Source organism: Carcharhinus amblyrhynchos, chromosome 11 (genome assembly GCF_965287045.1).
Source record: "Carcharhinus amblyrhynchos chromosome 11, sCarAmb.v2.hapA, whole genome shotgun sequence".
Classification (NCBI taxonomy): domain Eukaryota; kingdom Metazoa; phylum Chordata; class Chondrichthyes; order Carcharhiniformes; family Carcharhinidae; genus Carcharhinus; species Carcharhinus amblyrhynchos.
The window spans coordinates 44,311,431-44,336,915 of record NC_137334.1 but is presented as its reverse complement, the minus strand read 5'-3'; the positions used below and the strand labels follow the sequence as shown (position 1 = coordinate 44,336,915).

At 40.0% G+C, this 25,485-nt stretch overlaps 1 protein-coding gene across 2 annotated transcripts; it reads right to left on the bottom strand.

Moving 5' to 3' along the window:
- Positions 1 to 518: 518 nt before the first annotated feature.
- chrna1 (cholinergic receptor, nicotinic, alpha 1 (muscle)) lies at positions 519 to 25,485 on the bottom strand. 2 transcript variants are annotated; one of them, XM_080198955.1, is made up of 9 exons: positions 25,241 to 25,485; positions 21,854 to 21,996; positions 19,600 to 19,644; positions 19,308 to 19,417; positions 15,380 to 15,575; positions 11,018 to 11,255; positions 9,803 to 10,026; positions 5,227 to 5,466; positions 519 to 1,878 (listed from the first exon to the last, which is right to left on the bottom strand). In XM_080198955.1, exons 1-9 carry the CDS (start codon positions 25,296 to 25,298, stop codon positions 1,747 to 1,749), a joined length of 1,386 nt encoding a protein of 461 aa, XP_080055081.1. In that variant the 5' UTR covers positions 25,299 to 25,485; the 3' UTR covers positions 519 to 1,746. The 2 variants fall into 2 exon arrangements, with proteins under 2 accessions (XP_080055081.1, XP_080055082.1); XM_080198956.1 differs by lacking the exon at positions 25,241 to 25,485 and adding an exon at positions 25,173 to 25,234.

Below are 25,485 nucleotides of genomic sequence, written 5' to 3'. Positions count from 1 at the left end.
GGAGACCAAGTCAAGAAAGTCCAAGGATACCGTCTTACGACCTTCAAAATCTAAAAACTCAGTTCCAAAACAATGAAAGTGTGCTCTCGGAACATGTACTGTGGACAAAATCCTTTCATTTGGGCAAAGAAGGAGCTGTCATATCTCTGTATTTAAAGGCTTTCCAGCCTGTCGATTTTTCAGCCCCGTCAACCCCCACCGTCCTCACGACATGTTCAACCCAAAGAGTTTCAGACAGCTTGGGAAGACAGAGCACTTACAGCTAAAGCTAGAGATTAAAGCTACAGTTAATTATCATTTAACATATATTAATCACAGACTTATCTGTCTCAAAGAAGTTTCTTGTGTACTAACAAGCATATACATGTTAAATGGAATTTGTGTGCGCTCTTGCCAGATTCCAGACATTTCAGCATGTTTTGCTTCTTTTGCCTCCTGAATACACCAATACCTGCTCACTCTGGTAGATTAAAATTCATCCCCACATCTCTTTCAATAGTGAAACTTGGACTCCACAATTAAATTAGCTTTATTTATTTTTGAAAGCGCTAAACAACTATTGGATGTCAAGGTTATGATATAATAATATTACTTTAAAATCCAGTAGGTGCAATCAACCCAGTTCAATTTAAGACCAGGGAGTTATTGTTACCTATTCCACCCAGAATCAGGCTGTCTGTTAATTCAAATGGCATATAAATTGGTGGGTCAGTAGGATCTGATCCTGTTAGCTTTTGTTTAAAATTACTCCCATGCATTAAACATAATCAGCTTTACCAAATTTTTGTGGTTAACGTAAAAGGAACAGCCAACAATAATGCTTTACTTCAATATTGCTGAAAAGGGAGACATGTTGCCAAAACTTCATCTTGCATTTTTCTGGACAAATACTAGAATGCCAAATTTCAAAGGATCACAATAATTTATAATACAGGAGAAAAGGGTACTGATTGGTTGGTAAGTTGACTCTGATTTGGAAACATGTCTCTCTTTTCAGCAATATTTAAATTTTATTCTAACAGTGAAGGGTTCACAACTTTTTTTTAAACGCAATACTTTATCCTTTTACTTATATATGTGACCAACTGTTCTGGTTTATATGATAGCTGACACAGCATCAATGGAGCTTTTAATAAACAAGGGTTATGCTGTTGTGAAGATTTCTAATGAAATCTTAAAATAATGCTTTGGCAAGTTCATATGCTCAATGATCTATCAAAAATCTATTTTCAATTCCTTTTTGCAATCACTCTGTTCTTTGATTAAATGAAATTGATTTTCAAATAGTTCAGCTGTATCTGCATTAAACTGAATAATAAATACAAAATGTTGTTTAATCCAGTACCATTTATCTATTTATTAACAAACTGTTAAACATAAAAGTGTATTGTAGAACAATGTTTCTAAATATATAGTAATACATCCTTTAGATATAAAGCCATGGATGAGATCTTACTATACTGTTAATTTTCTACATAATTATATTTCTCTATCAAATTACTTCAAATGTAATTCTTCACAATGTTTTGAATTATATTATGGTCTACTATTTTCATGCTTCAGTGCTTTTGCATCAATACTGTTCACTAATATGATTTAATTTTTAAAAAATATTCTAATTCCTACATGTAATACAATAAGATTGTATTTTGTACAACAGACTACAATTACAACAGTAAGCCTGTTCATCTTTTCTGTGGAGCAATGCCCATTTCCAGTACCATACTGTCTGTTCATTAAAATGATTCAGCCCTGTTGATTGAGTTCAATGAGACGGCCAGCAAAGACACTAAGGGTGCCAATAATACAAACCAGCATGAAGACACCCAACAGAATGTGATCAATCACCATTGCAACATACTTCCATTCGTCTGCAGCCTGGTATTGAAATGAAAAGTAAATAAATGTTATTATCAATCAGCAGCTACATTGAGAATTTCAAGAGCTGAATTATTTTCCACGATTTATCATTTTTAATGCAATTGGAAATTTTGAACTCCATTGAACAAAAAAAAATTGATGAAGCTACATTTCATTTCTCGGGGATCACTGCTGAGAAAGGCACAAAATATAAACAACAATGGCTTACATTTATTTTGTACCCTTAATATAGTCAAACATGCCAAGGTCTTTCACGGAAGTACATTCAAACAAATTAAATGACGCTGATCTAAGGGAGGAGAGGTTAGAAAAGGTTTAAGGAGAGAATTCCAGAGCTTAGGGTCTATGCAAGCCTCGAGCTTGGCTAGTTTGGTGAAGAAAGTCAGGATGCACAAGAAACCAGAATTGGGAGCACAGATTCTCACAGTGCAGTAGGACTGGAAGAGATTACAGAGAAAGGAAGAGGCAATGTCATGGAGGGGTGAGAATTTTAAATGCAAGTACTTGGGGGCTGGCAGTCAATGAAAGTTATAAACATACATATAATGGATGAGTAGGACTTTGTGAATTAGGATATAGGAAATAGAATTTGAGGGTGAAGATAGGAGACTGGCCAGTAGACTATTGGAATGATTGAGCCTGGAGATAACAAAAGCATGGATGAAGGTGTCAGCAGTAGATGGCTGAGGCAGGGGAAGGGAAAGACAATGTTACAGAGTGAGGTAGATGGTTTTAGTTATGAAGATATGTGGGATGAAACTTATATTAGTTTCAAAGAGATATTGAGATGAACATTTTGGTTCATCTGAAGACAATGGACAGAGGGGGGATACAGTAGGAATGTATGGATTGGATACACAGCCTGACAGCACAGAGGTATTGGAGGGGTTAAGAAAAATGGTGGTGACGTAGAGCTGCGTGTTGTTAGAGTACACGTGGAAATTGACATGGTGTTTTCGATGCTGTATCCAAGCATGTGCTGTGGCACATAAATGAGAATTAGGACAAGTCTAAGCACAGATCCCTGGGAAAGTCCAAAATTAAAGTTTGGGAACAAAGAGAATCCATCAGTGGAGAATCTTCTCAGAATTTGGCAAAGCGTCAGTTCTGGTGAGAAAAATTGAGTGTTTCTACAGGTCAGATTTCTCTCCAGATCTTCTGGAAGCAGAAAGCAGTGAGTGGGAATAAACAGGTCTCTTTCAGAGTGGCAGGCAGTGACTAATGGGGTATCACAGGGTTCAGTGCTGGGATCCCAGCTATTCACAATATACATTAATGATTTGGATGAAGGAATTGAATGCAATAAATTTGGAGATGACACGAAGCTGGGTGGCAGTGTGCACTATGAGGAGGATGCTAAAGAGGCCACAGGGTGACTTGGACAGGCTGACTGAGTGGGCAAATTCAAAATAATGTGGATAAATATGAGCTTATCCACGTTGGTGGCAAAAGCAAGAAGGAAGATAATTATCTGAATGGTGGCAGTTTAGGAAAAGGGCAATGTGGCCTGGATGTCATGGTGGAACAGTCACTGAAGGTTAGCATGCAGGTACAGCAGGCTGTGAGGAAAGCTAATGGCATGCTGACCTTAATAGCAAGAGCATTTTGAATGTAGGAGTAAAGACGTCTTGCTGCAGTTATACAGGGCTTGGTAAAGCCACACCGAGTATTGTGTGCAGTTTTGGTCTCCTAGTCTGAGGAAGGAAATTCTTACTATTGAGGGAGTCCAGTGAGGGTTCACCACTCTAATTCCTAGAATGGCAGGACTGACATATGAAGAGAGATTGGATCAACTGGGCTTGTACTCACTGGTTTTTAGAAGAATGAGTGGGGATCTCAGAAACATATAAAATCCTGATGGGACTAGACAGGCTAGATGTGGGAAGAATGTTCCCAATGTTGGGGAAGTCCAGAATGAGGGGGGTCAAAGTCCATGAATAAGGGGGTAAGCCATTCAGGACTGAGATGAGGAAGAACTTTTTCACTCTGAGTTGTGAATCTGTGGAATTCTCTACCACAGAAAGTTGTTGCAGCCAGTTCATTAAATATGTTCAAGAGGGAGCTGGACATGGCCCTCGTGGCTAAAAGGATCAAGGAGTTTGGAGAAAAAGTGTGAGTGGGATACTGAAAGTGCATGATCAGCCATATTCATATTAAATGATGCAGACTCGAACAGCCGAAAGACCTATTCCTGCACCTGTTTTCTAAGTTTCTGACAAAAAAAAGTGTTTCATGTTTGGGAATGGGGTCTCAACATGCTGGCAAAGCTTGGCTGCACTGTGATTGGGGCAGTGTCTAAAGGGTGCCCTGCTCTTTAAAACTAAAAGAAAACCTCCCCCAACCACACCACAGGGGTCTCAGGGGCTCCACACCCCCTCTTCCCCCACCAAACTGTTAATATTGGCACACCACACACCCTTGCTCTCAAACATTGCCAGACATCTTCCCCCCAACTTTCCACCCAAACAACCACCACCAGCATTCCTAGCGCTCATGTCCACTCCCCTGTTACCACAAATAAATGAGTCCTCCTCCCTGCCTCATGGCGGCTCCCACAAAAGTCCACCCCTCCCACTGTTCTCTTGCATATAGGTTGGCACCACCACATCAACCTGGCAATGCCAAACTGTGCCAGGGACTATGCCAGGGCACTGCCTGGCCATGTTTTTCCCCTATGGGGGCTGTACTCACTGCAGGGGGAGGGGGGGAATCTCCATGTCAAGTTCATGTCTTGACATGCCAAGGTTTAAAATTACAATGAGGGATCAGTATCTGGCAGGGGAGTTCATAATCATATTAAAGTATGTTAAGATGTGTTCAGTTGAGGTTCACATCTGATTACTTCACCAGCGAAGGATCACAAAAATCAGAAATCGTGACTTTGCCAGCGAGATTCACGATTTTCAGGTTTCACCGGATTGAGCCTTTGCTGCCATTCCTGGAAGCGAAAGTCGGCTTGAGATCTCGCCCTATGGCTCGACTGGAAAATAAAAATGAAATTAGGCAATGGCAGCCCATTCAGCTGGACAGCGGAAGAGAAGCATAAGAGGATGATAGTGAAGTCACCCATGTCATTGGTTACAGACAGATCAAGAAGGATGAGGACGAGTTCACCGTACTCACATAGGATTTCACTTGTGACCTTCTTTGGGGCCATTTTAATGCTGTGGCAGAGGCGGGGGGTGGTGGGGGGAGCGGATGTTGGATCTGATTAGTTCACATACTTTGTAAAATAAAGTAAAAGTTCAGAACCATTCTCAGCATATTACAAAATTTTGGAAGTGGATAAAGATTATTCAGTATAAATATAAATTAAAGTAGAAATAAAGAATGTAAAATGCCTACATTGCTTGATTCCTGATCAGACTTCATGTGTTCTGCAATATACTTGATTCCCTCAATAGCACTTTTGACATCTGGGTTTTTTGTTAGAGGAGTTTGGAAAACAATGTTTCCTGATGTTTGTTTTCCAGAAATCTCAGAGATATCAATGTCCTCAGCAAATATTCTGTTTTCTGGCTTCTCCTTAGTGACCCGTTTCATCGTTGAGAAAAACATGACGCTGGGTATAGTATCAATAAAAACCTGTAAAACAAAATGACATACTAGAAAATACACAATGTAATTCTTGTAATCATCCTTTGAACGTTTATGTTACAATTAATTTTACTACCACAACTCAGATTAAATAACCCATTCATCGTAAAAAAATAAATCTATGAAGCACTGTTGGATGTATGATTAAAGAAATGTGACAGCAAACAACAAAATATATACTGGAAGTGACCAAAAGGTTAACTGAAAAAGTAGGTTTCAAGAAGATTCTCAAAGGAAGAGAGGGATTTGTAGAAATTGGGAGCTTAGAGAGAATTCCAATGTTTGGGCCCAAGTGAAAGAATGGCTGCCAACAGTAGGATGAAACAAAGTGATACACATACATGAGCATCAGAGCAATGATAATTTTGAGGGAAGACAGGTGATGATTATAAAGTAAGGGGATTTAAAGGTAATGATGAGAATTTGAAATTTGGAGGACCGACAGCAAACATAAAGCAGCAAGGACAATGACAACTTGCATTTATACAGCTTTACCTTAATAAAGCCAAGGCAGTGGAATGGAGGTGCATGTGGATGGTTATTGTCATGGAGAGCATCTGGAACTACAAGTTCAACGTGAATAGGACATGCAAAACAGAGATCATGAACAGTCTGATTCAAGTTAAATTAGTGCCTAAGAAGGGAACAGAATAACTCCAGGAGTCGATTGTGAAGGAACTTTGCTTTTATTACACAAAATGAAAATAAACAATAACCCCAAGCCTGTGGTGAACACAACAGGTCCCAACTGGGACTAAAAGGTTAATGCCCCTCTCAGAGTCTTGCTTTATACAGGACTTGGTATACAAGTGCCACCTGTTTGGCTAATCACCAATCCCTAGGGAGCTTGTATTCAACAAGCCCAACTGGGAGGGTTATCAGAGGGGGAATAAACTGGTGGCAAGTATTTAGAATTTGAGGTGGGGGAACAAAGTTGATGGATTTAATCTTCCAATATTTAACTGGAAAACATGAGACTCGTTCAAAATTGAATATTGGGCGAGCAGTTCTGTGAAAACATCATCAAGGGAGCATTGGGTAGGATTCACGGACAAGATTAGATCAGAGTGCTAATGAGGGGTGGTAGGAGAGAAGCTACAGGACCGAGCAGGGAGTCTGGAGGGAGATTTAGCTTCATAAAGAAGCTGAAAATGGAGGACAGCAGCTAAAATAGTTGAACACATGGGACCAAAATTTAATGATGTGGGTATGCCGGCGTTGGACTGGCGTAAACACAGTAAAAAGTCTGACAACACCAGGTTGGACTAAAACCTGGTGTTGTCAGACTTTTTACCAAAATTTAATGACAGAGTGCATGCAGCTGTTTGCAAAATGCCACCACAGCTGCCTCTCAGAAGCATCCAGAAGCATAGAGATTCAAGACCACAATGAATCTGACAGCCATGCAAGGCATGACAACCACTGCAGCAAAGTAATCAGCAACAAAAGGTATAGATCTCAGTGACCTGGAGAGTGGCGGTTTTGTAGGACACAAGGTCTCAGTCATCCCCAGATGGCTCCAACTTTGGCAATAGATCTTGTGTTGAGGGTATAACCTTTGTGCCTTTTTCTCCCTGTTTGTCGTTCCTCTCTTGTGTCTGACAACCAGTGTTCTGCTTTTCCAGCGGAGAACGTTACCCCTCATTACCACTGCTCTAACATCTGACAGTTGTGTCCACATCTTCAGCTGTCACCTTCCATTTAGACAGGTGACTGTTCTGTTGTGATTGGCATGCTCTCCCCATGCTCTTCTGTCCCTGCCATTCAACCCAGGGGTTGAATGTCCTCAATGCCCATGTACAGAGTGCTGACTCTCCCTGCTACATGCACAGTGCCAAGGATATCTACTTGTCAAATGCCGAGTCCCCATTTGCCCTCCTGACCCTCTTATGGGATTGGGGCAGGATTCCTACTATATACCCATCTCCCCTTAGCTGTTCTGAAACTGACAATTTCTAAAATCTTGTGCCTACCATTCAACAAGCTTTAAGTGAGCTTTTAAACCAGATTAATCAGAAGGTGGCACAGTGATTAGCACTGCTTCCTCTCAGCTTCAGGGACGTGGGTTTGATTCTTGGCTTGGGTCACTGTGTGGAATTTGTACATTCTCCCTGTGTCTGCACGAGTCTCTTCCAGGTGTTTCCTCCCACAGTCCAAAGACATGCTAGGTGAATTGGCCATGCTAAGATGCCCTTCCATGTACCGGAGTGTGGTGACTAGGGGATTTTCACAGTAACTTCACTGCAGTGTGAATGTAAGCTTACTTGTGACTAATAAATAAATTTTACTTCAACGGGGAGGAGAGTGGGATTGTTGTCCTGAGCCCTCCCTACCTAGGTGAATATTGCCAGAGCTGGGATTAGTGCCTTGAAATTGACACCTCATGGAACTGAAATATTTGGAGCTCCCCATCTCTATTTCTGTTTTTAAGGGCCCTGAAAATACAGCCCAAATTAGAGATTCGTACCATATATTCCTAATTTCACCAATAGTCAGAAAAACACCATACTGACAAAACATATTTTATGCTAAACTATAAATTATCATATACACACAGCCAAGTTGACACCACCCATTAAAATAACAGTACAGTACCTGACTTTCACTGGTACACTAAACAGTTTCCTGACATCCACCCAACAAATTATTTTAGTTTCTTAGCCCTTTTCAAGCTTTTATTGAGTTTAAGTGAAATAAATCATGAACTCTAGGCACAGTAACAATGATGCCTAGGGTCTAGGATTAGGCTGCACCACAGGAATACCTGGTATGAGAAGTTTGCTCACAAAGCAAAACATTTTTCTCATTAAGTGAATTTCATTTGAAGTCCCAAGGATTTTCTCAATTGCATGTAAACACGTTTTTAACCATTTACAATTTCCAGGCATATTAGCTGTAATTTAAAAATCTGGGCAAAATAGATCATTACTGAGGATGGTTGCGCAGTCTTTTGTGATCAGATCTTGAGACGAGAATCTCTTATATTTAGTTGAGAGGTATAAAATCCAAATCAGGCAGCAGCTTTTAATGAACTATAACTCAGAAACTGTGACACAGGAAGAGTATTTCACCACCAAAGGTTTTCTCCCCTACTAAGTTTTAGCTTAGTTGGCAGCACATTTCTGCATGAGAAGAGTCCAAGTACCACACTTTGAGCACAGAAATCCAAGCAGAGCTGCACTGCAATACTGAGAGAGTGCTGCAATGTCATTTGGATGATATGTAAATCAAGGTCTCACCATCCCTTTCAGATGAATATAAAAGATCTCTTGGCACTATTTTGAATATGAATGTCAGAATTATCCCTGGTATCTATAATCAATATTTATCCCTCAATCAAATTCACAAAAAGCAGTCATTATGATGTTGCTGCTTGAGAGAACTTGCTGTGCACAAATTGGCTGTTACATTTCATTGGTTGTATAGCATTTTATGATATCTTGAGATTGTGAAAGGCACAAGACAAATCCAAGGTTTTTTTTACTCCTGCCACAAATTCATATCAAGTGGCGCTAGTGTGATCTTCTTAGACATAATAGGGGCTTCAAATTGATAGAACCCCTCCAGACCAGACAACATCTACTTAAAAAGTTCTGTTTATTCCTTGCAAGTTATGCACCCATAGGAACAATGTGAATGTCTATACACTTGATACTATTCTCGATACTTGAAAACCTATTGAGCATGCACTCCCAGTTCATTGGATCATAGGTCCATATATACTGTACTTATTTTCACTGAAGACTTCAACCACACTTGTACATTTACAGAATATCACCCTCCAGTACAAAGATTGGGCAGCCTCCCTCTCTGCACCCCCTACAGCAGGAAACCTTCTGCAGCAGGATTCCTGAAGCATCAAAAGAAAGGAATCTGTCATCCATTTTTTCCAGTCTTAGCAAATACAAATATTTGATCAATATGAAAGTTCCTTTCTTCTGACCTGTGGTGACACACATAGAGACCTTATTACATTATATGCTTGGGGTTGATCTTTCAAGAAACAATGAGGTTAGTCTTGTTGCAACAGAAGCCAAACAATGCAGGATCACAGAAGTGAAGCCACAATATTGAAATGTGATGTTTGAAACCAGATGGACCTTACCTCCATAATAATTTTTAAAGCTGGTGTAAACTCTTGCTGCATCTGCTGTTTATCTGTTTACTTTATAGTTAGTGATGTTCCAGTTTGGGACATCCATGCTTCTTGTTGAGAAATTCTACATACGATCAGCAATTTGACCCGGTCTTCTGATTACCTTAAACATTACTGTTGACTTTGATTATCTTTCAAAAAGAATGAAACAAATGATGCATATCTCACCTTTCGCACCCATTGTGGCATTGTATGTGTACTTGGGGAGCGATGATGGGTATTAATTACAACAACGGTAATAATGATGGAACTGATGACAAAAATCATTGTGAAGAGCATGTATTTGCCAATTAAAGGCACAGCACTGGAAGTTGAAGGGATCAGCTCAACAATAACCAGAAGGAACACAGTCAGAGACAGTAAAACTGAAATACTCAAAGTCATCTTCTCGCCTGCAAAGAAATCAGAAGTCATTAAAAATTAAATGAACCAGGAATTAGTTTTATCATTAAGAACTATTTACACTTGGCATGAGAGATGATGTTCTATTGTTGGGCACCCTTTTCTCATATGAAGAATAGATGGCTGACAAGTTGAAAATCAAGGAGAATCTGAGAAAATGAATTGTGATGGTGGACAAAATAAAATTACATCTGAAATATTGTGTAGTAGCTTATTAGCAATTGTGGACAACACTAATATTCTGGAACACAAACAGAAGAATCTGGAAAAAAGATCATTTATTTTTCAGTTAAGATTTTTAGCATTTGTAGTTTGTTCTTGCTTTTAATGTTTAGTATTTAATGATTTGAAAACATGGTAAGTTGCCAACAGTTGATTGCTGATATGATAGTATGATTGTATTCTGTCACAGCAAAGTACCAAGGAATAGCATAAGGCATCAAGTTTCACAAATGAATACAATGTGCACTGAGGGGGAATATGGTAGATAGATAGAGAGCAAATATAAGTGAATGTAATGTGGATAAAGATGGAATATATGTGAGGTGAATCCAAAGTACATATGAGACCAAGAAAGGAAGTAATGGTAAAATAAAAGAAGAAGATTGAGTAATTATGATATTTGAACAAAAAAGTATAAGTGAATAAACCGGAGACTATAAGTAGGGTGTTTGATAGGGAGTTTGTGAATGAATACTAAGTAAACTAATATTATATGTATTTGTATATGTCAAGGGATTGGGGTTGTTCTGGATGAAGCGTTTAAGAGACAGATTTGAACACCTGAGAAACAAACCTGGCTGAGGAGCAGAGAAAATGTAGAATGCAAAGGGAAATAATATAATTAACTAGAAATGTACTCTGCTATAAAATAATACACTTGGAACAATACTTTAATTTTGCATTCATTTTTCATAAAAATCGAAGGAACTTTTTCTGCAATGACAAATTGCAAAATATATTCAAATATTATTTTCATACCTGAATCAGTTGGTAAGTAAAATACCAATCCAGTTAAAAAGGAAAAGAGCAGACAAGGGATGATGACATTCACAACAAAATAAAGAGGTAGGCGCTGCATGACAAAGTGATAGGTGATATCCAGGTAAGGAGTTTCCGGACAGCAGGTATAATACACCCAGTGTTTCCATCCACGATAATCTTTCATTACCCACTCTCCGCTCTCCATGAAGGTACTCAAATCTGGCCGGTCACTTTCCTGAATAGGAACCATAGCATTGTAATTATACGTTATGTTAAATTGACAATTGAATTTTATCTCAGGTGGGACATGTACTTTCTTTTAAACAATTTTCCACATTTTTAACAACTTATTATTCCTTTGTTTTTGAAGTTTCAGTTTTCAAAAAGGTTGAAAAATCAGATCCAAGGAAATTTAAAACGATTAATCTGATGTCAGTTGTAGGTAAGGTGCTTGTAGGATCATAAAAGATGTTCTTTATACACAACTGAGGACCTTAAAATGTTAGAAATAAAAAATTTGCAACATAGAAATTTTAAATTAGAAATGTTTTAAAGCTTGAAACCCTAAAATCTTATACCTGGATAAAGAAGGAATCATAAGAGACACTCAGCACAGCTTCTGGAAAATAAGGTATGTTTTACTAATTTGCCCGTATAAGAAGTTGCAATATTAGTGAATGAGGGCACTGTATATATTGTCTAATTGGGTTATCAGGGACCAGGGGATCTTTTACATTCACTCCAGAGTTCAAATGGGGCCTCAGTTTAGTATCTAGTCTTAAAAACAGCACTCCCTCAATATTGCGCTGGAGTGTCAACCTTGATTTTTGTCCTTAAAGCCATTGAGCGATACTTGAACCAAGAACCTTGAATCTATTCTCCCAAATAATGTAGGAAATTGTCTGAAAGTTTGTGGATGATACAATATTGTATGCAAATTCGGGCCATGTCGCTGTGGAGCAAAAACACTGGAAAACAGAGCTAATCACCAGGCATGATGCCATGCTGGCTTGAATCACTACTGCTTTATAAAAATGGGAACTGTGTGCCATGATCTCTGATGGGGAAGAAGGTGGTGAGCACCACTGTTTCCATTGAGCACCAAGGAGTCCAAGTGGACAGATCCCAATGCTCAGCTCTATACAGAGTGATGAGGGAAGGGGGTGCCCAGGGTGTATTGGTGGGGGTCAGAGTTGGGGGTTTCTGGGATGGGAGGGTTGCAGTTGGTACAGGTGATCCTGAAGTCCACTTGCTCTTGTTTACAAGTGGCTTTAGGACTGTGTTAGCCTGTTATCCGTGGCATGAGGTATAGGGCAGCTCCAGCTGCACTGCACATGGGGTGGGGGTGTGATGAGAATGAGGAAACTGGGCTAATGGGCTGAGTCTCCAAAAGAGACAAGGTAACGTGGTGCCCAGACGGGAAGGGAGGGTGGTGTTTGGGCAGGAGGAGTGGTGGGTGGAGCGCACAAACTTGGGAGTAGCTGTCATGGAGACTTAAACATTAAGGCATGACAGCAATGAGCTTTTGGAATTATGCTGCTTCAGTAAGAAGGATACCCATTAGCTTTATCCCAAAGATATGCAAGCTGGGTTGATTACCATGCTAAATTGACCTTAGTCTCTGGGGGATTAGAAGGGTAAATATGTGGGGTTATGGATATAGGGCCTGGGGGATTGCAGTTGATGCAGACTCGATGGGTTGAATAGCCTCCTTCTGCACTGTAGGGATTCTATGATTCTATGAAGCATAAAGCAATTATGCCCTGTAACATTCCTGAGACTTAAGTTTGTCAAACTAATTGGTCATCAAAAGGTAACCCTTAACAATGTTAGCTGCCCACAGTCTCAAAGTCAAAAAAATGGGATGAGTACTCAGGGTTCAGGGCCTAGCATTTGGTTTCACAGAGTCAAGAGGCTCAGGGCTTGCTTATATACGTGGTCCCAACTTGGGTGAACCAGGATCCATTAGCCCCCAAGGCAGATGTCACCATCAAGTAGACCCTGGCCTTTAGGGATGTGTGAGCATATCACCCTCCTGTCAGAAATCCCAGTGTTAGAGTGCTTAAGGGAGGGAAATCAAAGGAGAGTCTAAATGGGCAAAGGCAGAGGCCAGAGCCTGTCCTATAATGGAAAAGTTAATCGTCTATTGATATTGTCAAAACAACATGCTTTTTCCCCTTAATTAATTTCTAAAAGGGAATCTTAGGGAAAAAAGAACTAGGGCAAAGGTGGCAGGGGGACAAAAATGCAGCTTCGAGTTTGTAATATTTTATAATAACAATTGCCACTAGAGGTCCACCATGAGCTTTATAAATTCTAGTGCCAGAAAGCAGGTTTCACTGACATTTGTCTAAATCTGTGAAAACTATGTTCCACTGGTCTTCAATAGGTCACACCCCAGAACTGAGACCAGTAAAGAATTTGTTCCTTCTTTCATATATTGACATCTATTCTGCACAAATGGAAATTGGCTTCCCCCAATGGACAGAAGGAAACTATAATAGTGAAAATTAGTGTGAGGCCCTGTCACATTTATGGCAACATCAATCAGCAAGCCTCTTAACCAGAACACAATATTTACCATTACTTGAAGTTGTGCAATGTAATTGGAATTGTACAATTTTCCGTGTCAATTATTTTTATTAAAACCTTTCATGTTAGCCTTGCTGCCACACAGCGCCAGGAACTCAGGTTCAATTCCCAGCTTGGGTCACTGTCTGTGCAGAATCTGCACATTCTCCCCATGTCTGCATGGATTTAAGTTTCCTCCCACAGTCCGAAAAGCATGCTGGTTCGGTGCATTGGTCAAGCTAAATTCTCCCTCAGTGTACCTGAACAGGCGAGTATGGCAACTAGGGGATTTTCACAGTAGCTTCATTGCAGTGTTAAAAATATCTGGAAAAATGTCCATTTTTGCATTCAGGTTTATTCATTCTGACCCACTGTATTAACCCCAATTATCTTACACCTGTAAACAAAGTAAAAATCATAGAATTCCTCACAGGATCTCTACAGTGCAGGAGGAGGCCAATTCTGTCCTTCAAGTACGCTCCACTCTTACAGGCTTGCGACACCTGTAACAGTTGTATTGGTCACTGTCCTTGAAACTTTCTGGTTGAATCCAAAACCACAGCCATGGTGCTGCGGCCACCCATGATTCTTGTCTTACTTTCCCCATAAAAAAAAGAAGATTTCAATTTTTGGACCTGTAGGTACTTCCTGGAATAGGGATGAGTGGCAGGCTTAAACTCTATTTCCAATTTATTTTGGGGGGTATCCCTTAAAATCAGTAAACTTCTGGCATTGAATGAGGAAGATAAGCAGATATGACTCCCCCTTCAACTTCAAACCATATCCCAGAAATCCATAAGCAGTATAAATAAATCAAAGATTAGGGATCACAGACCTCTGTCCAATTTCCTTCCCTTTGTGCTTGGGATTCGAGAGACCCCCAAGTGCGTATAAGAAAATTGGCCCTGATTAATTATAAACTTTACATTTTTGAACCCCAGATGTGATCCTCCAGTTGTGACTTAAAGTATTGTTTAAAACATGTAAGTAGCTGAGGTAAACTGCAACATGATTATCCTTCACTAACTCTCTTAAGGTTGATTAAGTACATAAGAAGTTATGAATGCAAGGGCTGGATCAAATCAGTGCCATCAATATGGCCAATCTTGTGTCTGGGAATTACAATAACCCATGATACTGCTCACACACTCTACCAAAACTTTATCCAGGTATTTTTCCAACTCTCTCCTGAATTTGCTGATATAATCATCCGTCACGTTTCCCTTGGCAATCAATTATCCTCTGTGTAGCGTACTTAAACCTAAACTTTCTTTTCATACTCCCTGAAGCTACTTCCTCTGTTGAAAAATCTGTGTCTGTATGAAATATATTGTGGTAGGATTTCCTAGTCCTGTGCCTGAAGCTATTAGATTACTTAAGTGCAACAATTACAAGAAAATCTGACAGGGAGCAATGCATTCCCTGAATAGAAACTGCTGGATTTTTATATCCATGGACAGAAAATTAGGCAGGTTCTGCAGCAGATATGGACTTCCCTCATATTCATTGCACCCAATCAATTAGCCAATGACCCCCATGGGCATCTTTCTGGATATAGGGTGCAGATAGGATTGCATTGTCCGAATTTGAGAAATTCAAACTAGGCTGATGCTCAAAGAATATTCACTTGGACAAGGTCTTAGTGGGCTGCCAGTGACAACTTGTCTGTATCTCAATGTAATTTGGTACATTCAGAAGATGAATCAAATTTAATGTGCAAAGTGGGTATCTTATATTTTCAAAATATTACAGCAAAAGTAAAAATTTTAGATGAAGATTTAAACATACCGGGAATATGGCAACTCTTGTACCATCATATGTCCAGATTCCCAACTTAATGCTGCAATTTTGTTGGTCAAATGGGAAATGTGTCACAATAATTTCACAATAGCTTTTATAAATTGCTGGAGGTGTCCAGATTATTTTTCCTGTATATTCCAAAAGCACCTTCGTCATATGAACAATGGCAAAATCACCATCAGCACTGCAGTAAGACAAAACAAAACAATTATTAACAACTGTCATTTTTCCAGTAAATAGCAATATTTAGGTTAGCGTCACTGTAATGGAACAGCTCTATTAGAGAGCTTTAGAAATCTGGAAAGAAGATTCAGCTTTTTGCAAATTTCCATGTTATCACAGTCCTTTAATTATTCAAAAATAGATACAAAGAACATCATCTGCACTGCATGTTGACTTTGAATTTGGAAGGTTCCAAACATAAGCCAAGGTGATAACAGTAGGGCAGGATTTTTATATCCCGATGAAGGTAAGTGCGGAAGTGGGCAGGTATGAAAATTAATAAAGGTAGTCAGCATGCTAATTGTACATTTTTGTATTCATTCATGGGACATGGGCATTGCTGGTGACCAGCATTTATTGCCCATCCCTAATTGCCCTTAAGAAAGTGGTGGTGAGCTGCCCTCTTGAATCTCTGCAGTCCACGTGCTGTGGGTTGCTCTACAATTCTGTTAGGTAAGGAATTCCAGGATTTTGATGCAGTAACCGTGAAGAAACTGCAATATATTTCCAAGTCAGGATGGCGAGTGGCTTGGAAGGGAACATGCAGCTGACGGTGTTTCCACGTTTCTGCTACCTTTGTTCTAGATGGAAATGGTTGTTGGTTTGGAAGGTGCTGTCTAAGGATCTTGGTGAATTGCTGCAGTGCATCTTGTCGATAGTACACACTTTTACTACTGGGTGTCGGTGGTGGAGGGAGTTGATGTGGTGCCAATCAACGGGCTGCTTTGTCCTGGATGGTGTCAAGCTTCCCGAGTGTTGTTGGAGCTGTACCCATCCAGGCAAGTGGGGAGTATTGCCTCGCACTCCTGACTTGTGCCTTCTTGACAGTGGACAGACTATGGGGAATCAGGAGGTGAGTTACCCACTGCAGTATTCCTAGCCTCTGACCTGCTCTTGTAGCCACTGTGCTTATGTGGCAAGTCCATTTGAATCTTTAAAAATCTTTGTTTCCTTTCACCACTTCACCACCCGAGTTCCAAATTTCACCATAAAGAACGAGAGCTCTTGAATGGAGTCTGATGTCAATGTGTCAAAAAGTAACAAAGTCCACATTTACAAATGACCCATTCAGTGCTCTGCCCAAATATTGGTCTGTACTTGGCCACTTCTACATGATGCCCCCGTTGCTTTGGATGAGGGAGAGACAGTCTGCTTGCTTGTGTCTGCCTGTAGCGGAGATGCAAGTGGCAATGGCTAGCCTTGTGGTGGGACCAGTGGGGTGCAAGGAGGCAAATGATATTAGTTGAAGCTCCCTCATTCTCCTCAGTGACTGTCCCTGTCCAATTATGGCACCTTCTGGATCACTGGAAGGGAGCATCATCTATTTCCCTGCAGAAGCCTTGCCAAATCTTTGAACGTTTTCAAGGCAGAACTAGATAGATTCTTGATTAACAGTGGAGTGAAAGATGATCCAGAGTAGGCAAGAATGTGTGGTTGAAGTTACAATCAGATCATCCATGATCTTACTGATTGGTGGAACAGGCTCGAGATGTTGAGTAGCCTACTCCTGCCCCTAATTCCGATGTTCAACTGTGACTTCTAAGGCTCTGCAGCCATGTCCAGCTGACCATGGCAGCAGTCCTCCATCCTCCAAGAGGGACTGCCCACAACTGTCTCTGCTTCACTTCCCTCCTCTTGCTAACCAATGCATTCTGTTCACCCAGTGCCACACTTTCTAAGAATGTATTTGAGGAGGTAGATAGTACATTTGTAAGGTGTGACAATGCTGGTTCTGATGTCTCTGTTTCTTGTGACGGTCCTGGTGTTACGCCCCCTCCATGGTACAAGACACAAGAAGAAATCACAAAAACTAGCCTTTGATCAGATGAGTGTGGAGTGTAATAATGCATGTTCACAGGCTTCATCAGGAACACAGGTGTTTATTAATTAATAAAAAGTGTACAGAGGCTGGCAGTTCCCTAGCTGCCCTAGAACATCCATCAGTTGTCTCAGTCTCTACATGCCTTCTGCCCAAGAGCGCACTCTATCTGGAGTGATCACACACTATTTGGTCCCTCAAGCTAGGTGGTCCTCTTCTGCCTTGTTGCCCTTAAAGGGACAATCACCACAATCCCCTTTTAACTCCTTTATATAATCTTTAATAACTAAGTTACTCAGCCCTAAACTCTAACTAAACATTACACACGTGATGGACAATTATAAATCGGGCCTTTGAGGGATTTTTCCTCTTTCTTATAGAGCTGTGTAATTCTGTAATCTGAGATGCTTCCAGCAGATCAACATTAACAACAACTACAATAATGGGTACCTCTTCTGGTGCTCCACTCCTCGCTTCCACAGAGACATCAGTAATGTCTATAACTGGTCGATCAGGTACTTTGGTGCTTACAGGTTAGAAAACATTTCTTGACGGCAATACTGACTGCTAGAACATCTTTCTACTCATCAAGTAATCCACAAGTTTACATATAATTCGTCCCTCCATGTCTACTGAGCACAACAGGAGTCTGATCACAGAGACAATAATTCCAACGGTCTAACTTGATTTGCTACCAAAGTTTCATGTCATGACATCATCAAGTACGACACATTATATATGGGTATTTAATTACTGACAAGTCACTGATGAGATCTTGAAGCTTGAGTGTCCAAATGTAAACTTTTATAGGTAGGTTTTAACTATATACAGTTTCAAATTTAGTCTTGCATGGAACTCTTCCATACAGGCTTGCTGCTTTTCCATTCCCATGACCATTTTAGCAATCTTGTTCTGACATGTAATCATACTTTCTTTCTCTGTCTGAATTATTGATCCTGCTGTCAATTTCAATGTTTTTATCTCTTCAGCTAATTTCTCATTGTCAAGCTCTTATTCTCTGATTCAATTTTTCACTGGGCTTGTTTTTATTTGTTGGTTGTTTTTCATGGAGTTTAGCTTATTCTTCATTGTCTCATTGAATTCTCTAACTTCATTTTGTAAATTTTTGCAACTGTTTGAAGTTTGCTGTCAGTCATTTCATCTGGTTACAATGTTTATCTGGAGCTTTAATTCATTTTGCTGATTCCTCTTCATGTTCAATAGTTCCTGTGTTTTTGAATTCTTTAATTCCTACATTTATTCTGAGGTGAGTCCACCATGTTCTTACTGGATACATACATTTCACAATGGAACTTTCATTTCTACTTGTCTTAACTTCAGCTAAATTCTTTCTAGCTTCTCTGTTAGTCAGGTCCATCTCCAATGAAGAAGTGTTGACTTGTTTCTATTCTGCATTTATATTGTTGCCCTTCATTTAGCCATTTATTGTCCCCTCTTTCTCGCAGCTCCCTGGTTCCTCACCGTCCGGCGTCCCTCAGTCCTGCATTCCTTTTAACCCTATGCCAGTTTCAGCCCACTTCCCTTACAGTCCTGTGTCCAGCTTAGTGTCATTTCTCTCAACCCAATGTCCATTGCAGTCCAAATGGTCATCTCACTCCCATTTACAGTTCAGATTCCCTCACTGCCCTCTCTGTGCTGTGCGCTGAACTTTCTCTCAACCTTTGCCAAATGGAATGAAAATTAATCCTCTATGCAGGGTGGGTCTTGGACTCTGTCTCTGTTGGAAATAAAGTTAAAATTGGTCACAATGTGAAAAGAATGCCAGTAATGGGTCATCAAGATAAGTAAAATTTTGAAGATGGTAATGTCTCTAATCTAAGTCCATACATTTTAAATATTACTGTGTTTACTCACTTATTGTACAGAACAATATCTGGAAGCCAAACGTCAGAAGAAGGCACCCTGATCTTTTTAATTCCACCATAATCAGATGGTTTCCAGCGAAGCTTCACATCAACCCATTGCTAAAGATGAAACATTTCACAAATGTTAATCTAATAATCCCTATCAACTTTAAACGTAGCTGGTTAACAAAGTATGACATTTTAGAGACAGTACAAATGTAGTTAAATATTTAAGAGAAATGTTTCACTTGTACTAAAACACAGACCTGAGCAAATTAAAACAATTGTTTTTTTCTTGTTACCTGTTTCAGACGCACGTTTGTTTCCACAATTTGATTTACTTCATCCTAATAAAACAATAGTAAAACATTAGCAAAGACTCATGAATTAGTGCTCTTCTAAATAGTAATCCCACAGAAAGTTAAGGATTGAATTGATTAAAGTCAATTTTATATACATGTACCATTCTATAACCACTAACATTAAAAAAATGACAGTAGTAATTCCTACACAGTGGTTAGCACTGCTGTCTCACAGTGCCAGGGACCGGGGTTCAATTCCGGCTTCGGGCGACTGTCTGTGTGGAGTTTCTATGTTCTCCCTGTGTCCGTGCGGGTTTCCTCCAGATGCTCCGGTTTCTTCCCACAGTCCAAAGATGTGTGGGTTAGATCAATTGGCCATGCTAAATTGCCCCTTAAGTATCAGGGATATTAATAGGGTAAATATATGGGGTTATGAAGATTGGGCTTGGGTGTGATTGTTGTGCAGGCTTAATGGGCCTTTCTGCGTTGTAGGGATTCTATGATTCTAATGGTCCACCATCTTCTCAATCATTGTAAAGAAGTTGCAGAATATGAAGAAACCTTTATGTAAAATTTAAGATACATACACAACATTCTGTATTTCAGGGACTACAACTGATGCAATTCACATGACTGGCCAGAAAATTGTGATTTTCTGCCCCAAAAAACAATTAAAGCAAAGCAAAGGGTCATTTATTTTTATGTGCTGTGGGGATAATAGATGGCACCCATGTTGCTTTTTTGATCTTCTCCAATTAACAGCTACAAATACCTCAACTGGAACATCTTCCACACCCTTAACATAGAGATTCTATGTGACAGCAAATAAATGACTGTATACATCAACATGAGATTTACTGGAGATTTTTTGCAATGCATTCATTCATCAGAATTCAGTTTTCCTTAAGTTCAAGAGGAATATCAAATCAAAGATGGCCAGTGGGTATCAAAGCCTATCCCCAATCCAATTAATAGTGATCCCACTAAGAGTTGCACAAATTGCAGGAGAATAGAGTTGCAATGAAACTCATATTTCCACCTCAGTACACAAACAATGGATATTCCAATCTTAAAGACTGTGTGGGACTCTGCAATGCGTTAAAGCTCCTGTTTCCCATACAGTTATACCATGCTATGGCCTGCTCAAGATAATCACATGTAAAAATCCCTGGATATGGACAATCTTCAGGAAGTGGAATCCCATTTGCTTTGTAAGTGGAAGTATATGGAGGAAAGTATCAGAATGCCATTGCTTTGAGCACTACAGATTTTAGTGAAGTTGCCACATGTTTCATTGATACCTGAAATGAAGGAAACCTTTCCCTATATCGCCACAAGAAAAGGATATAGAATATAAATTCATTTGTTTGGTGTCACATCTCTTTGTAACTGACTTTAGAGCTTGCATGTATGTGTGATGATTCCTCAAATATCCTACAGTTTGGGCTATGATTGTGCTATAGGACCTCATAGTTCTGAGCAAAAGACAGCCTTGTATTCAGGTTTTACTGAGAAGGTGGCAAATCCTTCTCAATTCCCTATTTCTTCAGCTCTGTCATGCTCTGCAAATCACCCAGTACTTCATCTTTTCATGCATTATTCCATCCCCTGAAATGAGCTGGAGAGCAAGATTTAAAAAGCCAGTGTTTGTGATAGAGCAGCACGAGGTAGGAATGACCAAGGAATTCACGTGTGATTTGACCTCTCTGATCATCAATCATCCTGTAGTCTGGAAGAGGAAGTTATGTCTCTCCTGCTCTCCTTACAGTCTGCCTCTTCCTCTGCTTCCAGAAAAACAGAACAACTATTGAAAAGGTAGAAGAATCCTAACAATGATTCTGCACTCCCCACACTGAAGTCTCAAACAGAGACGCAGCCAAACCGTAGGGGGAAGTTAAACTCTTATTCTACAAATATTCCACTGTTTCTCTGGAAGTTCCACACATTTTCCAATAAAGTTATGCTAGAAGATCAGGAACCTTCCAATGAGTTTCAAGGCCTTTGAGTGCTGACAGTTTATAACAAATCATATGGCTTGTAAAATATAGTTTTGAAATCCAATATAACATGATATCATTGTAATTTAATTTCAGATCCATAATACTATCTCTGTGGCCTATTTTAACATAAAACTAGTAATGTAATTAAATGCTGCAGTAAGTAAGGGGATTTTTTTGCAGAGACAAGTGGTGGGAAACTGGTAATATATGGAGAATTATTCTTCTTTAAATAGAGAAATTTGCTTTGTTCATACCACATTGATGAGTTGAATAAGCTGCAGTCCCACTGTAACGTTAACCAGTTGATCGTGGCTCTCTACTGGACGAATCACCTTGTTATAGTTTTTAAATAACATAGCCACCAGTCGAGTCTCATGTTCAGAAGCTAGCACCAGCCCTGAGAAAAGAGGAGTCAAAAACAAGTTTTGCAAGCGATTTACTATCATTGAATCTTTGTAGCTTTGCTTCAGCCCTAACAATACATTTTGTAAAAATGTGGTCCCTTAAAATGGTAAATTACTATTTGCACCATTTTCTTCCTCCACGTTCTCTTTGACAGCACCTTATTTATTCCTTTTTCAATTTACTTAAAAGGGGCAGCATTCTTTGTTGATTTGATCTTAAACTTCACACGGATATCTCTCAATTTCTCCCCTTCTCTGGAAACTGCACTTGAGGGCTTCATTCTGGATTTGCCCCAGTAACTAACCTACACTTGGAGATTCATGAATTTCCATCACATTCTACTGCTCAGAATCCCCCAGGATTATCATATTTGACTGCAGTAATTTAGTAGCTGAGATTCAAATTGAGCCTTCCATAACTGATGCTCCCAGTCTCCCCTAACTTCAACGGAAGATTAGCCAAACCCCCAAAGAAATTATACAAGGGACCATTTACTTAGTGTCTGTGGGACTTCCAACGATAATTAGAAGAAAGGTCTAGGAAATTACTTCTCCAAACATTGGCTTTTCTAAGATTTATTTAAAGTGCTAATTAGTTAATGTTATTCTATCGTTCACCTATTTCGCATTATAAGACATTAGTTTAATGTCTGTTGTAGGTAAAATGTTAGAATCTGTGATCAAGGAGAAAATAGCGAGGCATCTTGAGGAGAATTGTTTGATAGAGCAGGTGCAGCACAGTTTCGTTAAGGGGAAGTCGTGTCTGATGAATTTATTGGAGTTCTATGAGGATGTGTCTAGGGCAGTGGACAGAGGAGAGCCGGTGGATGTGGTGTTTCTTGATTTTCAGAAGGTGTTTGATAAAGTACCGCACAAGAGGTTATTAGAGAAGGTCGGGGGCATGGAGTTGGGGGTAGGGTGTTAGAGTGGATGGGGGATTGGCTGTCAAATAGGAGGCAGAGAGTGGGGGTCAATGGGTGCTATTCGGATTGGTGGTTGGTGACTAGTGGAGTGCCCCAGGGGTTGGTGCTGGGGCCTCAGCTATTTACCATTTATATAGATGATCTGGAGGAGGGAACCGAGTGTATGGTGTCGAAATTTGCTGATGACACCAAGATTGGTGGAACGGCAAATTGTGCGGAGGGTGTGGAAAGTCTGCAGAAGGATCTAGATAGGCTGGGCGAATGGGCCAGGAGTTGGCAAATGGAATTTAATGTTGGCAAGTGTGAAGTTGTCCACTTTGGTAGGAATAATGGTAGGAAGGACTATTACTTACATGGCGAAAAACCGCAGCATGCGACGGTGCAGAGGGACCTCGGGGTCCTTGTGCATGAGTCGCAAAAACCCAGCCTGCAGGTGCAGCAGGTGGTCAGGAAGGCGAATGGGATGCTGGCCTTCATAGCGAGGGGGATTGAATATAAAAGTAGGGAGGTCTTGCTGCAACTGTACAGGGCACTGGTGAGGCTGCAGCTGGAGTACTGTGTGCAGTTTTGGTCACTGCACTTACGCAAGGATATTTTGGCCTTGGAGGGAGTGCAGAGGAGGTTTACTAGGCTGATACCAGAGTTGAGGGGGTTGAACTATGAGGAGAGGCTGAATAAACTAGGCTTGTACTCGTTAGCGTTTAGAAGAATGAGGGGAGATCTCATTGAGATATATAAGATGATGAATGGGATGGATAGGATAGAGGTGGAGAGGCTCTTCCTGCTCAGAAAGGACAGCAGGACTAGAGGTCACAGCCTCAAGAGAAAGGGGGGAGCGGTTTAGAATGGAGTTGAGGAGGAACTTCTTCACTCAAAGGGTGGTGAATCTCTGGAATTCTCTGCCCGCTGAAGTGGTGGAGGCTACCTTGCTAAATATATTTAAGACGCGGGTTGATAGGTTTTTGATAGGCAAGGGGATTAAGGGTTATGGGGAGAGGGCAGGAATGTGGAACGTAGACACGACAGATCAGCCATGATCTTATTGAATGGCGGGGCAGGCTCGAAGGGCTAGATGGCCTACTCCTGCTCCTATTTCTTATGTTCTTATTTATGTTCTAATGCTAATTATTTTAACTTGCCATTGATTACATTTAACCCTAAACCCTGTCAAATTCATCCATATAGACTTAAATCTTACTTTAAAGAGTATTCACATTTTAAATACGCGCAGACTACACAGATACCAGATTTAAAATGTCTTAATAATAATACATTTCCTTTAATATGATAATATCGCATATGTTTTCAATGTAACGATTGAAGTTATAGTAACGAACACACGTGCGTAAACCCTGCTTCTGAAACAGTTCTCTCAGTTATATATTTTCAATTGCTAGAATATTTTTAACTACGCATCCAGGAAGAATTACAGATAGATTATTCTACATATTGCATTACAAGCCTCAAACAGCTGCTGCATACCCACCAAGGTATTTGACAAAACAAAATAAATCTTTAAAAGTAGCCCGACTTTTGGGCAGCAGCCATATCAAATTTCACGGAACAGTCCATGGATGTTTCAAAAATACCCCATGGATCTTCACAGTGTTATTTACAAATAAGGAACAGAGATGTGAATGGAATTAAATAAACAGGAACACATAATTTTCAATATGTAGTTCTATGGTCTCTACTATAACCTCCATTAATTCGCAGTGGATTCTATCTTTGGCTAATGTATTACTAAAATCAATCAACTCAGTTAGGTCAACTTGTTTAGCCCGACCATTTAAAAAAAACTTTCTAATCCCTAGTAACAGGGCACCCTGGCACATTCCAACATGATGGCTATTACATAGCTCCCATTTCCGCTATGTAACACGGATCCCGCAATACTCCTGACTGACAGCCAAGCTCCAGAAAGTGACCTTGGTTAAACATTCACCATTCCAAACCCTGAGTCAAAAATAAAGACCATTCCTAGACAACAGTCGAAAATCCAACGATTTATAGACGGTCTACTGAAATACAGAAAAGGAATATGCAATATCACAGTACGAATTTCACACACACTTTGCTATGTAAGGTTGTAAATTCATGTTCCTTTCACATCTCGGATACAGCGATGTTTGTTAGAAAACTCTAGGAATAAAACCAAGGAGCACATGGAACTGTCAATCTGCAGCACCGCCTGTCTCTCCATTAATTTCATAACTAAACAATAAAAAGAAACTATAAACTCTTACACAAAACTGAGAGTATTTCCTAATTCTCAACCGAACAAAGCGAAGTTAGCAGAGATTCGATGACCTACCACCACATGATAATAAAAGTATCACCAATGCTGCTTGCGGATCAGTGCACCAAAACATTCTCCAACTTTCCAATGGAGTTATTGATCTTTCAGCAAATTTGTCTCATCCAACACTGAGACTTGCTGGCTGTTCCGGATTTCTGAGTATTAGGGCTAAGGCTCCTTTCTTACTGAAGAGTGGAGCTGGGTTTCCTGCCTTTTCAACTGCCCATTCCTCCAGCCCCTGCTCTTGTGCCACCTGTCTC